Below are 22,375 nucleotides of genomic sequence, written 5' to 3'. Positions count from 1 at the left end.
CCCTCAAAAAGGAAACAGTTTGATTGAGAGTCACTTGGAATCCCTGGATAATGAGGTACACAGTTTGCCTTTTGTGTTCCAGTCAAAAGGCTGTCTGATGTGACAGTTCTGTGGCATGGTGTGTTTGTGTGTGTGTGTGTGTGTGTGTGTTTATGTAGCCATCTAGGAAGTGGTGTAATGTGTTAGGAAGTTCACAGGCTTACAATCAGGCAAGCATGTTTTTGATCTTGCCACTTTTACTTTTTGCCCTTGGACAAGTTCCTAAACCTCTCTGAGCCTCATTTTCTTCCTCTGCAAAATGGGAGTGATGATTGCGGCCACTTCTCCATGCAGTTACCACAGGAACTAAATGTAGCTTTGTAGAAGCCCCTTGGCACAGTGTGTGGTACACAGCGCCAATAAGAAAACCTAAAACATAGGGAACAGTCCCTGTGTGCCTGCTCGTTTTGCATACATTAACTCTCTCATCCTCACAATATCCCCTTGACACATGACCCATAAGGCAGTTATAAACCTAAGGCTTAGGGATCACACAGCCAGTCAGAGGCGGCAGGGATTCTAGTTCATCAGTTTCTAAAGTGAAGTCTCTTACTTACTTTTCTTGACATTCAGTAAATGAAAGTTGTTCCTTTTGATTCCTCACATGCCTCAGGGGTGGGACAGAAAGTGCTGGTAGGAATCCTCGCTTTGCTACAAAAACAAGTTTCTATCACTGTGGTATTGTGAAATATGGCTCACTCCATTTCTTGATAGAACTGAGCACTCAGAAAAGAACTTTTGTGTAACCTCCTCATTTAATGCATATTAAATGAGTAGTTCATCAGCATTAATTAAAATTACATTTTCTTTTATCAGCTGTGTAGTTCTGCTTCCATTACCCTCAGTATTTTCATTGAAGGAAAGAGGATGAATGTTGAGTTGGGAGCATTTTGTTAATAAGGATCAATAGTGTAGGTAACAATAGCCATTCTTGGGGTTCTTGAGTGAATGCTGGGTCTGAAACACAAGCTAGCCTATTTTATTACCCTGACCCAAATCCTACATCTAAACATGGATAAAATGGTTCAGGAGAAGGGGAGAAGTTGCAACACAACAAAGAGGGAGTCTATATGTGCAATTTTTGCAGGAGTAGATGCTGAAGATGGAAAAACTTGAGCCATTCAGAGGCTGGTTGTTGCTTCTAGACCCTCAGGTGTAGTTCCAGGGACGAATGACAGGGACCATTCCCTCACACCCCCCACCCCCCCTCAACACTGACAACCTAGTATTGTTAGCTAAGTACCATAAATCCTCAAAGAATAAATTCCAGTCGATGTCATTTTGTTGTGTCTATGAGGATAAAACACTCCTGCCTGACATCAAACTTATTTGAGGACCTGAGTCAGTTATGTGCCATTTCTTTTAAAGTTGCAGTTTGCAAGAACCTGTCAATAAATTAATGTGGTAAGCAAGTGGAAGATGTAAAAAAGGATACATGGCTTACCCTGCCTTCAATGAGGTTTTAGACAAATTATGTCCGGGTTCACACAAGCAAGCGTACAGGAAAAAGAACAATGTCTGCAGGGTCTGTGTTGCCCATCGCTGGGATGATGATGAGAATCTGTGAGCGTTCCCTTCTCAGCCAGGTGCTCCTTTGTGCAGGGTAACATGGTTGAGAGGGGAGGTGACCTTATTTCATTGTTTGGTGTATCTGGATACACATTCTGTATGTCTGAAAGGAATGGCCAGTCCAGTCCACAAAGATCATACCAACTTGGAGGACTTGGGCTCCAGGTGGGCACCTTGTTAATGCCCCTGTGTGTGGGCACTGTGCAGAATGACAGAGTATGACTGTATGCAGTGTGTGTTGATGTTCCCAGCTGGGGTCTGGGGTGCTAATTTTGCTGTGATTTTCTTTCATAGGCTCTTGATTGAGTTTTATGTACATCACAATCATGGAAAGCTCCAGCACAGGGGGAAAATGGCAGAGAGACATTTTGGAGGCTTCTTTTTTGTTTGTTTTATTTAGTGATTAAGGCAGCAGCAGGAATAGTGAAAATATAGAGGTAACAGGATACACGATTCATTTATATTACCCTGTAATTTCCAGATGAGTGATTCTGTATTCAAAACAAAGAGGAAAGTAGAACTGTATTTGCAGGGAGAATGCTAATTCTTACTGTGGCCCAGTAAACAGCAGTAAATAGGGCCCTCCTTCTGCTTGGGATTTATGGCTTTTCCCCTGGTGGGTTCCTTTGGTTGTCTAAGAATTGTCAAAAGAAGAAATGTGTGCTTAGAAAACTCAGAAACTTGGAATATCTTCGCTCAGGGAGACCCAGACATCTCTCTAGGGACATTGGAGGCAAAGGACTATTTATTAAAAACTCTTTCTAGGGCCTCCCTGAATAGCGTAATGGGTTAAATCTCAGCACTATCGAGTTGTGGCCAGCCACTGCAGCATGAGTTTCAATCCCTGGCCAGGGAACTAACCCACATGGCACAGCAGACCTCTCCTGTCTCACCTGCTGCCCCCCTCAGCAATGTATTTCAGCCCATCCACCTGTTCTGCTCCCCACTCTGTCTCTGGTGAATCCTCACACCCCCCACCCCACACCTCTCGTCTACACCCCAGTTCTTGTATACATAAATAAATAAAATAAATCTTTTAAAAAAAACAAAAACCCGGGGCCTCCCCGGTGGCTCAGCGGTTGAGTGCTGGGTTGCGAAGCTGCCCGCGGCCTCTGTGGCGCCGGTTCGATCCCCGGCTGCTCCCCAGCCACCGGAGGAGGGTCCCACATGGCGCACAGACCTCTCCTGCCACCTGCTGCTCCCCTCAGCAGTATACTTCGGTCCTTCTGCCTGCTCTGCTCCCCGCTCTGGCTCTGGAGAATTCTCTCACCCTCCCGCGCTTCTGACTGTACCCAGTGCATGCATAAACAAAAAAAAAAAAACAAACAAATAAATAAATAAAACATGCCTCTATTAAAAAAAAAAAAACCCTTTCCACAATTTCAATAAATTTTAAATTGAGAAAGGATCATCAGAAGTCTTGGAAACACTGCAATTCCTCACAAAAGGCTTAATATTGCTTTCAGAATTTTGGTGACAAGTTCCTAAGGACTATGTTCCAGTGAAATTCTCCCTGTGTAACTTCTAAGTGAGGAGCACAGAAAATTAGGCTGGCTTCCCATTTGAGCCTCCGCATTTTCTGATAACTCAAGTTAAGAGTAAGATGCCCCCATTCTGTCTGAGGAGAAAAGAACAGCCCCCCACCCCCACCCAAGTGCTTCATCAGCCTCTGCTCTAGGAACCATTCTGAGTTTCTAAAGCTCTCCATGAAATGGGGGCAGCACCAACCTGATCCTACTTGCTCCTGGTGATGAGGAGAAGAAGGAGGGAATGGTCACACACCTAAAAGAAGCCTTCTCAGGAGCTGCTAGAGGCTCCTGAGCTCAGCAGCACCTCAAATGCCACTGTCTTGGTGTGCAGGGAGGCTGCCCACATTTTGGAAGTGAGATGTAGGCCTGCCCTGAGGACCCACGCCTGGACTCGTAGGGCAGTCCTGACCTTAACTGGAACTTGCTTTTCACCAGTTCCCCAAGATGCATTCTGAATAACACCAGTCCCAGAAAACACCCCCAAAACAAGTTTGAAGTATTTGTTTCTCCCCTTTGGAAAGATTCAGGGCTCTGTAGCACAATAAAGGTGCTAAGACTGCAATTAGTAAATAAACAAGCAAAAATAGCTTCAATTTTATATAATCCTACATTTTAAAAATGGTATCTTGGAAAAAATAGTAACAACAAAATAACCTTCTGTAGCTATGGTCCTTCCCCCTTCTCCAAATAGTTCATGACATTTCATGCCCCAATGCTGTCTTATGCAATAGATGTATCAGCTTAATTCCCATCACTTTTGTGCATTTTCTTACATACAAAGTATGTCAAAAAACATTTGAAAAATACTGAAATATCTAACAAAATAAGTAAGATAATTTATAATCATCCCACCTACAGATAGCCATCATCTTCGTGGCTGGAATTGTCTTAATGTAGATATTTAAAATTGATGTCTCGCCCCTGAGTTTGGATGTCATTGTTGCCTCTCCAGACATTGAAGTCAGCTCTGACTTAATATGTTTGAACTCTATAAGAAATTTGAGTTCCTTCTACAACCACATTCTGTTTCTGGCATTAGACCTAATCTGATAAGCCGCTCAGTTTATAAAACTCAGATTTAGGAGGCATAGTTCTATACCCTATCAGTTTCTTTCTCATCCTGTGATGTGGAACTAGTTAGCCCAGTTGGAATATACCAGAATTCCCTATCTGGAAGAAACTGTGGGCATTGATGGGCCTATATGTAGGCATTAACTCTCCTGGCTATCTGCTGTTGTTTAACAAACAACCCCAAAACCTGTAGGGTTAAAGCGAAGACATTTACTTTGCTATGGATCCTTAGGGGTAGGACTTAACTGGGAACCTTGTCCCTGGTCTGTGGGTGGGTCAGAAGTGGTGGGTCAGAACTATGCGAAGACACACTTATTCCCATGGCTAGCTGGTGATGTTGGCTATCTGCTGGGACCTCTGCTTTCCATATGTAACATCACACATCTGGGCTCAAGGATGGGGTCATGAGGGAGCAAGCAGGGGGCGGAGCAGTGTGAGTGTGGAGTGGGGCAGGGAGGAGTATATCCTCTAACTACCTAATCTTGGAAGTCAGTGTCGTTTCTGCTGTCTGTTCTATAGGAGCCAGTAGCTGAGCCCAGTCAACCTATATGCAAGTGAAAAGGAATTAGAATTCACTTTTCAATGGGGAGAGTTTCAGAGAAACCTGTGGAGGTGGGACTATCTTGCTCACTCTTGCCTGGCATAAGTGGCAGAATCAGGATGAGAACTCACATCTGGTAACTTGTCTAACTTTCCTTTAGCTAAACTGGACCTTGCTGATTCTCCTGCTACCCCAACCACTGCAGTGGTGATCAAGAATATGAAAATAACATGCTTGTAAAATCCCTTTGGCTCCTTACCACAGAGACCCTCCATGGCTAAAAAGCCACTCTTCATGGAACTGCATACTGCTCGCATACTTATTATTATACCTATCTTTCAAAACCCCAGCTGCTCTTGACAGCGCAGGGAGCCCACTAGTGCTTCCATCACCAGTTCTGGCCATGGCTTTCCAACTTTATTGGGAAGCTTTTGATTTCCTTAGCTTTCACTGCATTTGATTCTGAGAGCCTCTTCTATTTTCTCCCATCAGCATGTTCTATTTACTCCATTAACAGAACTAGACTTATTGGGGCCAGTATAAAAGATGGCAGCCTTGGGATTAAACATCAGGAAAAGCACCTGGTATGGAAGTTGGTTAGGTGGATAGTTTCCCAGTGCATGCTGAAGAGTTTAAACTGAAGATATTTTCCAACCCCACCAGTCTGCAGGTGAAGGGAATTAAAAGGAAGAGCCCACTCATGATGCCAGTTTTTTTCTTCTTTTCATTGATTCTGTCTTCATTCCTGATTCATCGCATATAATTAGAAACATAAGTGCAAACAACCTCAATATATAAAGAAGAATGAAAGTAATAGCTGTAAAAACAAAAGTCAGTAAGATTCAAAACAGAAACATAATAGGAAAGAAACACCAATAGGCCAAAAGGTGTTTTTTTTAAATCAATAAAATTGGCAAGCATATCGCAAAAATGAAAAAATAAAAACACACAAATTACCAATAGCAAGAATCAAAAAGGAGATATCACCGCCTACTTCTCAGACATTAAAAGTCCCATGAATGATTACTGTGAACAACTGCATCCATGTAAATTCAGGAACTTAGACATACCAATTACTCAAAACCATAAACTACCAAAACTCATACAAGATGAAATAATCTAAAGAGTCCCATAACTAATAAAGTAGTTGAATTTGCAATAAAATCTTTCTGAGGGCCTCCCTGGTGGCGCAAGGGGTTAAGCACCACACTATGAAGCAATCCTCAGCCTCTGCAGCACAAGTTCGATCCCTGGCTGGCCAGGGAGCAACCCACATGGCACAGCAGAACTCTCCTGTCTCGCCCGCTGCTCCCCTCAGCAGTGTGTTTCAGTCAGTCTGCCTGTTCTGCCCCCCACTCTGTCTCTGGTGAATCCTCTCACCCTCCTGTGCCTCTGGCCTGTACCCTAGCTCTTGTATGCATAAATAAATAAATCTTTAAAAAAAAAACTTACTGAAAGAATTTCCAAATCCAGATGATCCTATTGAATATCACCAAATATTAAAGGAAGAAATATTTACCAGTTTTACATAGTCTCCTCCAGAAAGGTGAAGAGTAGGAAATACTTCTCAACTTACCCAGCATTACCCAGAAAAAGACAACACAAGAGAGCAATATTTTTTCGTGAAAATAGATGCAAAAATCCTCAACAGAACATTAGTGAGTCATATCCAAATATGATCATGTCTAAATGGAGTTTTATCCAGGGAATGGAAGACTATACATCTGAAAACCTATCCATGTCAGTCACCAAGTTAGCAGACTAAGGAAGAAAAATAAAAACCACAAGATCATATTAATTGATGCAGAAGAAGAATTTGACATAATTCACTTATATTCATGATATAAATCAACAAACTAAGAGTAGGAAGGAATTTCTGTAACCCTATAAAGGGCATTTACATAAAACCTATAGCTAATATATTTAACTGCAAAAGACCAAATGTTTTCCCCCTAATGTCAGGAATAAGGCAAGGGTATCTGGTCTTACCACTCCTGTTCAACATTATCCTGCAACCTAACCAGAGCAAAAAGATAAGAAAAATAAATGCATATTGATTAGAAAAAAGAAACAGTAATTCCCTTATACTCAGATCACATGATTGTGTGTAGAGAACATCCCAAGAGACCTACCAGAAATAAATTAAATATATATGTGTATTACTAATAAATGAATTTAACAGTGGCAACACACACAAATATTCTTTCTTTAGGCTAACAATGAACTATTTAGAAACTGATATTAAAAGCACAGTACCATTAGTAATCAGTCTAAAAGAATGAAATACATGGATACAAAATACAAATATCAACATGTATGGGAGATATATATATATATATATATATATGTATATATATGTAAAAACTGTAAAATGATCTAAATAGAAATAAAGGAAGATCTAAATCAATGGAGAGACATGTTTATATATTGGAAGACTCAACAGAGTAAATTCCAGTTTTCCTCACCTTGGTCCATAGATTTAAAATCATTTTCATCAACATCCCAGCAGAAACTTTTAAAAATACAGACAAGTTGATTGTAAAATGTAATAGAAAAGCAGGGAAACTACAATAACCAAAATAATTTTTAAAAAAGAAGAATAAACTTGGGTGAATCACATCATCCAATTTTAAGATTTACTTCTAGCTCCAGCAATCGGAGTTGTATAATATCAACGGAGGGTTGGTGATCCATAGGTCAATAGAACAAAACAGAGAATCCAGAATCCAGAAGTAGAGCTTCATAAATGTGAACAGTTAATTTCTTACAAAGGTAATACAATGTGGAAATGTCTTTTCAACAGAATTGGAACAATTGGACCAACAAACTTTAGCCTAAACCTTACCTATAATAAAAATAACTAAGTCAAAATGGGTCATAAGTGTAATGTAAAATGTTTAACATTATAAAATTCTTAAAAAAAAAAAAACAGGAGAAATCTCTGTGGCCTGAGTTAAGCAAAGGATTCCTAGAAATGGTAACACCAGCCCCCCGTGCCTCCACCCCGTGGCACAGAGTGTTGAGCGTAGCGCTGTGAAGCTGTCCGCAGCCTCTGCAGCGCAGGTTGGATCCCGGCCGGCCGGAGAGGGTCCCACATGGCACGACAGACCTCTCCTGTCGCATCCGCTGCTCCCCTCAGCAGTGTATTTCATTGGTCTGCCTGTTCTGCCCCCCACTCTGTCTCTGGTGAATCCTCTCACCCTCCTGTGCCTCTGGCCTGTACCCCAGCTCTTGTATAAAAATAAATAAATCTTCAAAAAAAAAAAGAGATAGTAACACCAAAAGCAAAATCTCTAAAGGAAAAACAGTGCTTTTTAAGAGAATGAAAAGACAGGCTGGGAGAAAATACTGACAAATCACATATCCAGCAAAGGACTTGTAACAGAATAGTCAAAGAAGTCTTAAAACTCAGTAGTGAGGAAACAAACAATCCAATTTAAAATTAAGCAGAAGACATAACTAGCTGCTTCACCAAAGAATATGTACAGATGGCAAAAGAGTACATGAAAAGATGTTCAATGTCATTAGCCATTAGGAACACACAAATTGAAACCCCTACGAGAGTACTGCGCATCTCTTAGATTAGCTAAAATAAAAGGTATTGACAATGTGAACACCCTTGAGGATGTGGAACATCTGGATCTCTCATGCATTGCTGGCGAGAAGATAAAATGGTACAGCCGCTCTGGAAAATAGTTTAGCGGTTTCTTATAAAGTTAAACATACACTTTCCGTATGATCCAGCTATCCCCCTCCCAGGTTACTTACTTCAGAGAACTGAAAAAGTGTTCACATAAAAACCTGTACACAAATGTTTACAGCAGCCATATTCATAAACACTGAAAATAACTTCCTTCATCCATTCATCCATTTTATGGTATTATTTTATTTATTTATGGTATTTTTAAAAAGAGATTTATTTATGCATGCAAGAGCTGGGGTGCAGGCCAGAGGTATGGGGGGCAAGTGAGAGGATTCAGCAGGGACAGAGTGGGGAGCAGAACAGGTGGATTGACTGAAATACACTGCTGAAGGGAGCAGTGGGTGAGACAGGAGAGGTCTGCTATGCTATGTGGGTCACATCCCTGGCTGGGGATCAGTCTCATGCTGTAGTAGCTGTGGATTGCTTCATAGTGCTGACACTTAACCATGCAATAGAAAACACTTCAGAAGTAATGCATAAGGTATTGATGGACACACCAGGGTGAATCTCAGAGGCCTTGGGCACAGTAGAAGATGCCAAGTCCAAAAGGCTACATACTGCATGCTTGTATTTCTAAGACATTCTTGAAAAGAGAGTAGTGATGGAGAACACAACAGGGGTTGCCAAGGGTGACACTTTTGGAGAGAATGAGGGAGTTTGGGAGGGAACTGTTCTCTTGATTGTGATGATGGTTTCATAAATTTATACATGTGCTAACATTTATAGAGCTATGCCCAAAAGAAAAAGTTTCCTGGATGTTAATTTTAGAGTACAAATCGTTCGTTTGTTCTAGACAGAACTTCTTTGCCTTGCACCCGCTTCATCTGCTCTGCAACTTTTTACTGCGGTTTTGGTTAGTGGTGGTGAACAGAGGCCATACAGGGCATCCTTGCCTCTCCTTCCTGACCCTGCTCACTTCCCCTATATTGAATCCCTCTTGCCCTTTCTCTGATGCCTCAGCCCATTTTCCTCAGACTAGTTGTCAACACCTTGTCCCAGACTCATCCAGTGGCTGAGACAAGATTCCTGGTCTGGCTTTGCAGACGCTGTGGTTGGCCTTGCTCTTCTTATCTACTCTTTAGCCTCCCACCCGCCCCCAACTCTCCTGTCAGACTCGACCACTCAGCTCTTCCTACAGCTATCCATGGGTGACCTGCCATTCACCCCTCAGGGCACCTCCCTAAGGGCTTCTCTGCCTACTTCTCACGACCAATTCTTTCCTTCATGAATTCCCTTAGCCATATGTTTCAACCTCTCACCTCACCCGTATCACATTGCACCTTGTGCAAGAGCTCTTAACATGTGAGTTCCATCTCTTCCTCTAGACTCTAAGTTTTTTTGAATTGGGTGTCAAGACCTGGTCATTTTGACTTCCCCATGTTACTTGGTGGGGTGTCTCGTGCACAGAAGGGGCTAATGTAAAGATATAGAACAAGGATATAATTGCTTCTACCTGGGGAACCCTCAAGCCAGAAGTGTAGGAAGCCCTTGTGCTGCCAGATATGGTGCCTGGAAGGTGATCTGATTGTTTTCCCCTCCATGGTCTGTCCATAGTCACTGAAAAAAGGGATCCCTGATTTATACCCTGTGTGACTTTCTGCCTCAATCCCCACACTTCCCATCCAGATCGGCTGTTGGGCTGATGTAACAAACATCCCCCAAGTCTCAGTAAATCCTACCTGTTCGTCACAAGTTGACTGAACTTTTGCTGTAATACATCCTCACTCAGGGACCTGGGCTGAGAGAGGCTTCACCTCTTCCGTTCCCAAAGCAGGGAAAAGGAATTTGACAGATTTTATACTAACTCTTTAGCTTACACTTGGAGAAGACATTTGACTGGTGTGCCTACATTCCTTGCCAAAGCAAGTCCTGTGGCCACCCCTTACTTCTTGGGCAGAGAAATTCAGTCCTACTTTGTCTAGAAGGAAACCAGAAATATTTGGTGAGGTGTGGCTATACCAACAACAACAGATGACCATGGAAGTTGAGGGGCTGCTTAGGAGCTGGATACGAAATCTTTCTTTGGTTTTTCTGCAGAATCCCTCCTGGAACACAAACACCATCATTCTCTTTGCAATGTAGTGCCATTTTCCAGAGAGTATGTTTTGTTTCTATGCTATAAACTCAAACAGCACAGTATGTCACTTTCATTTCTGTTCTCCCAGAGCACTGGTGTATAACTCCAAAATAGACCCTGACATAGATGGTTTTGGAGGAAGCTGTAAAAGGAGGTAGAAGGCAATGCTTCCCAGACTAGGAACCCTAGTGCTCTACGACTTCCTAGTCTTGTGGCATTGGTCAGTGAGATATATAAGCACTCAGTGTCTCGACTTTATCACCTGTGAAATGGGAATGATGAATTAATACATGTAAAGTACTTCATATAGTTGCTTCTACATTGTAAGTGCCAGTAGATGTTGTCTGGGTACCATGACAGACCTCAGAAGAGATAACCTGGGGCTCTACAAACTCTGCATTCAAAAATCAAAGGGTGAGGCTTGTGGCAATATATTTTTAAAACACACACATGTACCACCCCTCCCTCCTAACCCCCTCCTAACACTCCCCCCCCCCCAAACTCAATAAGAAAACAGACAGCCTGGTTGGAAAACAGGCAAAAGATTTGAACAAACACTTTGCAGAAGAAGCAATATGTAAGGACAGTAAGCATGTGAAAAGGTGTTCCACATCACTAGTTATCAAAAAATGCACACTAAATCACAAAGAAATAATACTACAATGGCTAAAGTGAAAAAAAGACTGGCATTACCAAGTGTTGGTATCGAAGTGGAGCAAGTGGAGTTGTCTTATGCTGCTGGTGAAAATGTAAAAATGGTTCAACCACCTTGTGTAACAGTATGGCAGTGTCTTGTAACATTAAACATTCTTCTATCAGATAACCCAGCAATTTCATAGTGAAATTCCACTTCTCTTGGATGTGTATTTGCCCATGAGAAATAAATGTGTATGTCTACACAAAGACACAAATATGAATGTTCATAATAGCATTATTCTTAATATCCCCGCTAGAAACAACCCAAGTGTTATGGCATCCTCATGCAATGGAATACTAGTCGGCAGTCAAAAGGATTGCAAGATTAATATATGTAAAAAGGGGAAAGTCTCAAAAATTGGATGCTAAATGGAAGTCAAGACTGTATACTGTCTGATTCCATTTATAGGATTCCAGAAAAGGCAAAACTAAGGCAACAGCACTTCACTGGTTTCCTGTAGTGAAGGGAAGAAGATCATCAATAAAAGATACAGAATCAAACCTTTTAGGATGAGAGAATAGCGTTATATTGTGTTATTTCTGGTTTTAGGTGGTGAATACACAATTACTCAAATCCCTCAAACTTACATTTAACATGGATGAATTTAACTCATTGTCAATAATGCCTTAAAAGATGTTTGAATGTCTTCTAACCTGTTGTCCCAGTGCCTCATGTTTGGTGGTTTCAGAACCTGCCCACTGCCCTCCTTATGGGAAATAAGGTCATTCTATGCTCGTTTTCTTTCTCTTGCCTCAGAGCTGCAGATCCAGCTGACAATGACCGATTTCCAGTGGACACCATAGTGTGTCCCAGGCAGAGGCTGACAGAAACAGGCTTGTGTTTCTGTCACTAATGATATAAGTCTTCGTCGTCTTCTCTGCCAGGCCATGTTCATTGTCATTACACCCATTGAAGAAGAGAACAGAGTAATAATGAGCCGGGTGTTATCGGCTCACAAATAATTTATAATGGGCAAACTAGGACAGGAACAGAGCTTTTTTTGGCTAAGGAGGTTGCATGTCATTCTTTAAAATCTAGGCCAAAAAATTATTTATAATGCATAGACAGTCGCTCAGAAAGTTAAAAGGTTCCTTTCTTCTCTCCCATGTGTTTGAACACTGCTTTTTACCCTGGACAGGCAAAAAAAGGCAGCTCAGCATCTTGCTGATACACCTACAGTGAGTCTCTAACTGGGAAAGAGAACAAATGTGAAGAGTTTCTCCAGCCAGGAGCCAGACCTTTGTAGAAACCCCTTAAGAATTTCAGGTCTTCCCAAACATCCAAGAAGAAGTAGGAATAAGGCAAAGTTAGAAAGAGGAGCATGACCATACACTTTAGGCAAGCTTTAAAGGAGACCTCAGGTATTACCAGAAAACAGCCCGTACTGTAAGAGAATCATCAAAGATTCTTTGTAAATGGGTGTGTTGAGATCAAGTCAGGGTGTGTGTAATTAGGCAGAGGCAAACAGGACTTAATTCACCTTGGTGTCTCGGAAAGGCTATTTGGAATGTGTTCCTGTGTTTCCAAGGGCAGTTTGGGGAAGCAGAGTCTTTATTGATATGAACACCTATGGCTACTGATACCTTCCCCAGGAACGGTGCATCCTTGTGCTGGGAACTTGTTGAGTTGTCGTAAGTCACCAGCACTGTGTCCTGCTGGATAATTACCAGTGGCTTCCTGATGAGTGATTCGTTTCCCCAGGAGTGATTCGTTTCCCCTGGACTTGATCCCAGGTCCAGGGCCTGCCCAGCAGCAGTGGCCCCTGGATTCTCTCTCACTGAGCTGATTTTCTAGAACAAATCTGTCCTGGGTGAATTTGGGAGGGGTGGTTGAGTTTTTCCAGCCCACCATCTCTCCTTTGAATAAGCTGTACATGAGGGTCTGGGCCTTGTGACTGTGAGACAACTCTGGGCCTTGACACCCCAGCTTCCTGAGAGTGAGGACCACTTCCAGGGTCAGGTGTCCTGGATGGGTTGGCTAGTGGAGTGGTCCCCACACTTGTGGTTTCCCCATTCAAGTTCTCAGCATCTTATGATTCCTCAGAGGTGCCTTGGTGGCTTGGGGGAGATGGCTTTCCCCTCAAGCCGAGAAGCTCCTCTCCAATCTTTCTATATGTGTGCAGTGTAGTATGTCACTTTTTAATGGCCTAATTTTTCTAAAGAGCAGTTTTAGGTTTAGAGCAAAATTGAATAAAAGGTACAGAGATTTCCCACATACCTCCTGTCCGTATACATCATAGCCTCCCCCATGATCAACATCCCCATCACATTATCAAATGGAATGTGATACATTTGATACAGTTGATGAACCTGCACTGATATATCATTATCACCCAGAGTCCAGTTTTTACATTAGGTTCCATTCTTGGTGAGGTACATTCTGTGGGACAAATGTGGGACATGTCTCCATCATTAGCATGCCTTACACAGCAGTTTTAGTGCCCTAACAGCCCTCTGTGCTGCAGCTATTTCTTCTCTCCCCTGCCTCCACCGCTGGCAACCACTGAACTCCTTACAATTGCCATAGTTTTGCCTTTTCCAGAACATCACATAGTTGGAATCACACAATGTATAGCCTCTCAGATTGGTTTCTTCCACTTAGTAATTTTCATGTAAGTTTCTTTCATGTCATTTTCGAAGAGGTTCAGCTTCTCTTAGCAGCTTGACAACCCTGTGCATGCAGCCTGTCATATGTGGGCCCTGGATTGGGCTCAGCTCAGAGATAGTTTTATGTGGGGTGTCTTATCTCCCCAACAACATGAAACACTCTGGGGAGTAGCCAAGACATGTGGTCTGGGAGGACCTGGCTCTCTGCTGGATACTTAGAACACTTGGCCAGTCCTCATGACTTGGCACCAGAGGCTGGGTGCTCTGGGTGGGAGGGGACCTGGTTTGAGCCCAAAGAAGGCTGTTAGCGTGAACCCCTCTGGCTGCAGGCAGCCACCTTCATAAACAGCATGTTGTTTGTGCTGCAAAGACAGAGTGAGCAGCACCTGAAGACAGCGCCAACCTATGTAAGATTTTGCATCTGAGTCAGAGCGTCCTTATTAAATCTTTCTGTGTGGCCAAGACTCCAGCAAAACATTTTTGTGTTCCCATTACTCAGCTTTGAAATGTGATGAATGTTACTTTCTCTGAAGTGTTTTGATAAGATGATCCCAATAGAATACCCTCTGATAGGAAGTACCTCCATTTCCTAATGAAGTCTTTATGAAGTGGAATGTTCCGATAATCTGTGCATTTTGTGTTTACAGAGCTTCTCGAAATAAGTCTGAGAAGAAGCGTCGGGACCAGTTCAATGTGCTCATCAAAGAACTTAGCTCCATGCTCCCTGGCAACACACGGAAAATGGACAAAACCACTGTGCTGGAGAAGGTCATCGGATTTTTGCAGAAACATAATGGTAAAGGTTATGCTTCTCATCATTTGTGTTCTGTTCCTGCCCTTTGCATTTGGCTATGACCTCATCAAACTAGTCTTTCTGCTTGGTTCCTGTCCCCAGCAATGCCCAGTCTCACCAGTCATAGGCCTCCTTTTTCAAAGGCACTCCACCCTCGAAGATAGCTCCATCTCCAGCAGGTTTGGGAGCGGACACTTTTTTAATTGTCAGAGGTGACAATCCAAGTCACCTTATAGGTAGCACCCAGATGGGGTGGTGTTAACAGTAGGAGTGTCTTAATTAAAAATGTCTGGAGCAAGCATTTTTTATGCAGTGTCCAAGTGTTCATTTCCTTCTGATCAGACTATACTGGTAACTCCATCTATCTCTGCCACCATCCCTAATCACTTTGGCCTTCTGTGCTACAGTATGAGAAAAAATAAAATTGTAAATAATTTACTTAATTTCAAGTCCATACTTTATTGGTATATAATTCACATACAAAAAATTTACCATTTTTAAAATGTATAATCCAGTGGGCTTTATTATTTTACAAAACTGTCTGTCATACTATTTAATTTGCTCATCCCAAAAGAAACTGCATACCTGTTAGCAGTCACTTCCCATTTCCCCCACCCTCCAGAACCTGGCAACTGATAATCTACTTTCTGTCTCTCTAGGTTTGCTTGTTCTAGGCATTTCATACAAATGGTCTTTTGTTCCTGGCTTCTTTCATTTAGCATCCATATTTTAACAAGTATTGGTATTTCATTCCATTTTTGTCATATTTGTCAGCTGATGGATATTTGGACGGTCCCCACTTTTTGGATATTATAAATAACACTGCTACTAACATTCATGTTCAAGTTTTTGAGTGGATGTATATTTTTTAATTCTCTTGAGTATAAACGTGTGGCAGAATTGCTTGGTCAAATGGCACCTCACATTTGAGGAACTGCCAAATTGTTTTATACAGCAGCTGTACCATTTTACATTTTCAGCAGTAATGTATGAGGTTGCCACATCCTCACATACACTTAATAGTGAGTGTGTGTGTGTGTGTGTGTGTGTGTGTTATCTACTGGATAGGAAGAGATATCTCATTGTGTTTTTCATTTGAATTTCCCTGATAACTCAAATTTTGAACTTTTCATGGCCATTTGTATGTGTACTTTAGAAAAACATCTGTTCAGATTCCTCACCCAATTTTTAAAAATGGATTGTTTATTGTTTTTGTTGAATTGTAAATGTTCCTTACATATTTTGGATTCTAGACCCTTACCAGACATATAATTTGCAAATATTTCCCCTGTTCTGTATGTTGTCTTTTCACTTCCTTAATGATGTACTTAATGATGTAATGATGTATTGTGTGTATTAAACACACAATAGTTTTAAGTTTGATGAAATCCAATTAATCTTGTTGGTGATTGTGTGCGCCTTAGATATCACATCTAAGAAACCATTGTCTAACCTAAGACCATGAATATTTATACCTATATTTTCTTCTAAGAGTTTTTAGTTTTAAGCATTTAGGTAAAAACTATACATAGAACATTTCAATGTTTGATCCCTTTTGAGTTAACTTCTATATATGGAGTAAAGTAGGGAGTCATAATCCATCCTTTTGTTTGTAGATAACCAGTTATCCCAGTACTCCATTCATTTTTTAAAAATTTTAATATTTTATAAAAGTGTAACATACAAGCAGAAAATACACTAGTCACAGTTAAATTAGTTACCACAAAGGAAACACAGCTGGAAACTAACACCCATGTCAAGAAATAGAAACTTCCCCAATAGATACCCTTTCCTATCTACCTCTGCTTTCCCCTAAGCTAATTTCTATTCTGAGTTCACATACCACAGATTGATTTTGCCTGTGGGACTTACTCAGAAGGAATCAAATGTAATGAACATGATGTCTGTGAGATTAGTCTGTGTTCATCCAGTGCTGTGGCCAGTTCTTTTTCATTGGTATAGTGCATCCTATAATATGAACTTACTATTGAATCCATCCTTGAACTTACGTCTTTTTCAAATCATGGTCTCTTCTTTTTACTCTCCCTCAACCCCTTTTACCTCTTAGTACTGACTACCCTGCCCTGCCACTCACCTATGAATGGTACACAAAAAATATTGGAGGGTAGATAAGAGGGTTCAGTAGCTATTAACTAGCAAGAAGAGCCAATTCCTTTTTCCTTAACCATGACACTAAACATAATAAAGTCAGAAATGTCAGATTATTGAGGAGATAATTACAATTCTTCTGTGCTTTCAGTGATGCTTCTCTTTCACTGCACATTTTCCTAGACAAGATGATTTCATGGAGAAGGGCACTGCTGGGACACTGGAAAGTTTCATTATACTTGTGATTCTTTTACCATTTCTTTAATAATTGTATATACCTATTAAAATGTGACAGTAACGATAAAGCCTTTTTTCCCCCTTCCCCAAAGCTACCCAGGGGAGAGTAAAGAAAATATTAATTGCTTTTGTTGAAAGGGAAGAACAAGAAGGAATAAAGTTGGAATAAAGTCTTGCAGCACTATTTGATTGTCCCAATAATATAATCAGAATGGTTATATTTCCTAATAATGATTTAGCCAAGTAAAATAGCAGGTTGATTTCATTACCAAGATGTTTTGTTCAAATTACTCAAACTAGGTCAGTGCCACTGAGAAGCAGGACAGCTGTTAAATAGGACAACTGGGATCAAGTTCATCAGTGTGACATTTATGCTGGGCTCTCTCCACTGTGGAATTATAGAATTATCAAATCTGGGACCTGGAAAGTATCAGTCAGCAGAAATGCAGCCTCCTCAGGAGCAACTTTCTCCATCTCGCCCTTTTCATAAGATGAAGGCATACTCTGTAGAGCCCACTTAAATGCAACCAGGATCATGCCAGGATCTCACTCATCCTTGCTGACTCCATATTTGGGGAAAAAATCCATAGCAGATTTTATAAAGATATATTATTGGTTAGACCAAAAATTGGATTAAAGCAAAAACAAAACCCACAGTAACTTTTCTTTGCTTATAATCCAAATGGACATGAACTCCACAAGCATCTTCAGTTGGGTAGAGGATAATATGGTCAGTGTTAATTCAGGGCCCATCATGAGCCAGGCATTGTTCAAAGGACTGTACATATAGTAACTCATCTGTGCTTCACAGTAACCTTTGAATTAGAACCCTTTCACAGATGAAGCAACTGAGGCACAGAAATGCTGGCCTCTCACCCAAGTCACAGGCAGGAAGATGTGGAATCTATACCAGGCAGTATGTTTCAAGAGCCCAAGTTTTTGTCACAACACCACACTGCTTCTCCATAAGAGGTGACTCATGGGCCCCTTTAAGATATTGTATTATAGCTGCGCCATGTCAGGTGTTCATTAGTGGACCATTTAGACTACTGGTTCTCATCCTTGCTGCCCATTAGAATCATCTGAGGTGCTTTTAAAATACATATTGTGAGCTGGACCTCACTGGTACCAGCTTACAAAAGGTGACTGTTAAATTTTCAGAAGTTTTGCAAGACATTTGACCTCCAATTGGTCGATTATAAGCTTCATGGTGGGAGTACTTATGCCAGAGAAATGGGTAGACACCACCCATCTGGATTTCTGTTGTAGGAGTGGAGAGTCGTTTATCAGCACACCACTGGGTAAGGCCCAGGCAGCAGTGCTTTTAAAGCTCCCCAGGTGATTGCAGTGTGCAGCCAGGAATAAGAACTGTGAATTTAGACATGCTTACTGCCTTCATGCTTGAGGGATGCCAGACGATAAATAGGGAAAGATGATTAGGTTCGGGTAGACGTTATAAATATTTAGCTCTTTCCTAAATAATCTTTCAAGCATCCCTATTTTCTCATCTTGGGGGCTCAATCTTGATCCTGGAATGCATACTATTCTCTTTGAAGTAATCCAACTCAAAAATGAGAATCTCACCATGTTTCTTTGTAGAGAAATTTTGTGTCAGCAGTATCTATTATAAGAGAGAAACCCTTAAATTATGTAAATAGAAAGGCATATTAGACATCCATATCCATGCTCATTTAAATGTTCCTTCTTCAGGGCCAGGCTGATCTGTGTGCTTTCCTCTTCCTCAAGCTGATTTAATATAATTTTTTCCCAATATCAAATCCCATACCTTATTCATGACCTTTAACACGTCTATCTCAGTGGACGGAGGTGGGGTGGAGAAGGCTGCAGAGCACTGTCCCTGTTGGACACAGTAGTATTTGCACAGCCCAGCAAATAGTTTCCGACCCATTTTCCAGACTTTTCTTTGACCACAAGCAGCCCAAAAATATACTGCTTCTTATTTACATATATCAGGAGCAATGGGGAGGCAAACTTTCTAGGGCTCAACCACAATTTATTCTACAGCAGTGGGGTTCAACTGTTAATTGAAATTCTTTCTACAAAAATTATCCCCAGAATGGTTTTGTTTCCCTTGCTATTTGACCACACCTCTTTGCTAATCCTACCCTGTAACCTTTAGTTTATGGTATTAATCACATCAAACACCTATGAAGAAGTGTTTGTAACACTGAATTTTATTTCTCAGTTTCACATTTTTAACTTGCTTTGAGACATTTGCTTTAACATGTTTTTAACTTGTTATGAATTCAGCCTTAACTTCCAAGAACTATAAGCAAATTGTTGAATTGTGCAGTGAATGAAATGGCAGTTTTCAGTATTGTTACACTGTTGATTAGAAAATATCTAGTCATATCAAATGATGTAAAGTTACTTAAATGGGCCTTTAATTTTCTTTCACATTAATTCTAATGGTGCGCTAATCAAATTTGAGCTGCTGGAAAGACTCTTGCCTGGACAAGCAGTTAACCTATAGTTTGATCCCAAAAGTCAAAAAGAATCTCACAGATGGCTGCATATGTTGGGAAAGAGAGGAAAGCATTGATAGAGTTAATTTGTTTGCATTTCTCTGGTCATTTCTAACTGGTCAAACTGTGGCAACCAATTGTCTGAGGGACTATTGGAAATACCACCCTTTCATCCTTGTCTCAGCTGATACCTCAGGATGAACTCTGACCCAGATTTGTGAGTGCACAACCTCTGCTTCCCAGCATACATTGTGCCAAGTGCAGACTCTGGCCACAGGGGCACCCAGCTGTGAGGTCCCATCTGCTGGCCCTCATCAGTGCTGTTGACTGACCATCTGCTGGGTTGCTTCCTGTATTCTGTGACCAGGGACTGTGAGTGGCTCATTTGTGTTCCTTTAAAGGAACACAAAAATCCAATTTTGTTTAATAGCAACAACTTGTTCTTCCTGAAATAAAGATGGGAGAAACCTTCCTGGTAGAGCTGAGCATTGCAGGGAATGTTGGGTGACTGAGCATGTGAAGACTTCTGTAGTCATGCATGTAGCTCAGCCCTTCTCATTAACTTCTTTCACAAGTAACCGATGAATTCATTCATATTCATTCACTTGGGTAGCAGGATGCATTCTCCAAGCCCCATGTAAGAAAGACTACCAGCAACCAGGGTCAGCAAAAAAGCTTTAAATGTTTAAAGTTTATAGATTATCTGCTTACAATTTTCCAGCAAGTTGTTGAAGTTCCTTTGAGGTAGAAGATAAAATCACAGACACTTTGGCTTTTCATAGCACCAAAGAAATAATCCCTAAAGCAACTTTCCTCTTACTGTATAAAGTGAGCAAAATGGTTATTTTAAAGATAACAAGCTAAATGGTAGGAAAAACAAATATATTCTGTATAGCAGTTGAACTATTGTAATAATCTCAGGTATATTTCAGCAATAAAATACAGCGTTCATTCAAAAAAGGCAAAAGAACAATTATTCTGAAGGCATTCCAGATAGGCCAATGACTATTTGTTTTATCTGCAGTGCAAGATAGTTCTGTGAATCTATCTAACCAGAGATTAGCCCAAAAAACTTTTGAGAAAAGGAAATTCTGACCTTCAAAGCAGCTAAATCACATGTGCTTATGTAGCACATACTACTACTTCAGTAACTGGAAATGATGAAAAAAAAACCACATTTTTTTCTTCATAGACTAAGTAGGTTATTTACCACAAGATGTTTCTGGAATTTTGAAAATTCCATGTTGTCGAAGTGTTTTTGCTTCACCTTAACCATGAAGAAGCTGCTTAAAAATGTGCCCCACCAACCCAATCTTTCATCTTTATCCTGTTGCCCTGATAGGTGGCAACTGTTTAACTCCAACCACTGCTCATGGTTTTTATCATGTAGCAATTCTGGGGATTGTGCCACCTGTTAAGTGACTGACACTACACCCATGCAGAGGGTGGGGTACTCTCCCTCCCCTAAGCATCATTAAAGGAATGTGGAAACATCAGGAAGTGTTTTTAAGCCCATTACAACCAAAGTTCCCAACCCTTGGAATCAGGGTAAGATATTTCCATATATTGGCATCTATTAAACTACACAGAAATTCACGTAAAATTACATAGAAGTAACATGTGCCTTCTTTGCTAATTCCAATTTCTTGGTGCTTTTAAATATAAAAACTTGCCTTTTTTTTTTTTTTTTTTTCAGAAGTCTCAGCACAAACAGAAATCTGTGACATTCAGCAAGACTGGAAGCCTTCATTTCTCAGTAATGAAGAATTCACTCAGCTGATGTTGGAGGTAAAAATCAGCTTCAAATTAGTTTGATCATTTGCAAATTAAATTGTAGTTACTTATTCCGTATAAAACTCTGGGCTCAAAGTAAGCAATCGTTCTGGACCCTGGAAAGTGGTCTTGTAATGGAAACCCTTTGCCTGCAATAGCTTATAGTAGGGCTACTGAGTTGGGAACTACAAGCAAGAATCCCTGAACTGAATGTGAGTGAGTTGCCACAGTGCCTGCAGGATGGACTCACTCCATGTTTTCTCAACCAGAGGACACCTAGCTGGGGACACTGGTGGGGCTGGGGCTGGAAGACAGGTAGTGACGGGAAGGAAGGAGAGCAGATCGCAGCTCTGCACTACCATTTGATTCAGAGCATCTCACCTTAAGAATGTAATGCTTTTATTTCTTCCCTTTGCGGAATACATTTTGAAAATAAAAGTATTTTTTTTTTTAAAGTATTTTTTTTTTTTAAAGATTTATTTATTTATTTATTTATACAAGCACTGGGTACAGTCAGAAGCGCAGGAGGGTGAGAGAATTCACCAGAGCCAGAGCGGGGAGCAGAGCAGGCAGAAGGACCGAGGTACACTGCTGAGGGGAGCAGCGGGCGGCAGGAGAGGTCTGCGCGCCATGTGGTGGCCGGGGAGCAGCCGGGAATCGAACTGGCGCTGCAGAGGCTGCGGGCAGCTTCGCAACCCAGCGCTCAACCGCTGCGCCACCGGGGAGGCCCGAAAATAAAAGTATTTTTTAAGTTAGACTTTTAATTGGGGTCATATTATGTCAACATGGTGTGCGGGTGTCAACCTTAAGTGACCCTGTGTCTCCTCAGCACTCCCCCTTTCTATGTTCATGCTTCTTCCTTTGGACAGTTTAGTGCCCCCACCCATGGGCAGGGGTGACTTGTGAAAATCTGACTGAGCCCAGGGTTCCTGGATTGTATGTTTATATGTAGATGAAACCCCTCTGTATAGATGTAGACAAGCCCACAGCAACAGCTGGCTGGGTGCTCTGACTTCTAAACTAGGGATGAGACTAGGACTGTGTGGACATGACAGTGGGAGAGAGAAAGCCCCAGACATGGCATGTCCGGACACTCGAGTGAGTTCTAGAGAATTGGGACCAGTTAGTTTAGTAAAAGGAAGTTA

General features: G+C 41.3%; 1 protein-coding gene across 2 annotated transcripts in view; it reads left to right on the top strand.

Annotated features, from left to right (window-relative positions):
* NPAS2 (neuronal PAS domain protein 2) overlaps positions 1–22,375 on the top strand; it is a gene marked incomplete at both ends in the record, with an annotated part of 86,118 nt that overhangs the window by 2,680 nt on the left and 61,063 nt on the right. For both annotated transcript variants that reach the window (XM_084235406.1, XM_084235405.1), the window contains 2 exons: positions 14,480–14,628; positions 21,154–21,245. In XM_084235406.1, coding sequence (XP_084091532.1) covers positions 14,480–14,628; positions 21,154–21,245 — 241 coding nt within the window. The remainder of the gene's footprint in view (positions 1–14,479; positions 14,629–21,153; positions 21,246–22,375) is intronic.

The sequence above is a fragment of the Talpa europaea genome, assembly GCF_964194135.1.
Source record: "Talpa europaea genome assembly, chromosome: 6".
Lineage (NCBI taxonomy): Eukaryota > Metazoa > Chordata > Mammalia > Eulipotyphla > Talpidae > Talpa > Talpa europaea.
Note: the sequence above shows the minus strand (reverse complement) of the source record. Positions and strands in the feature narration are given on the sequence as shown.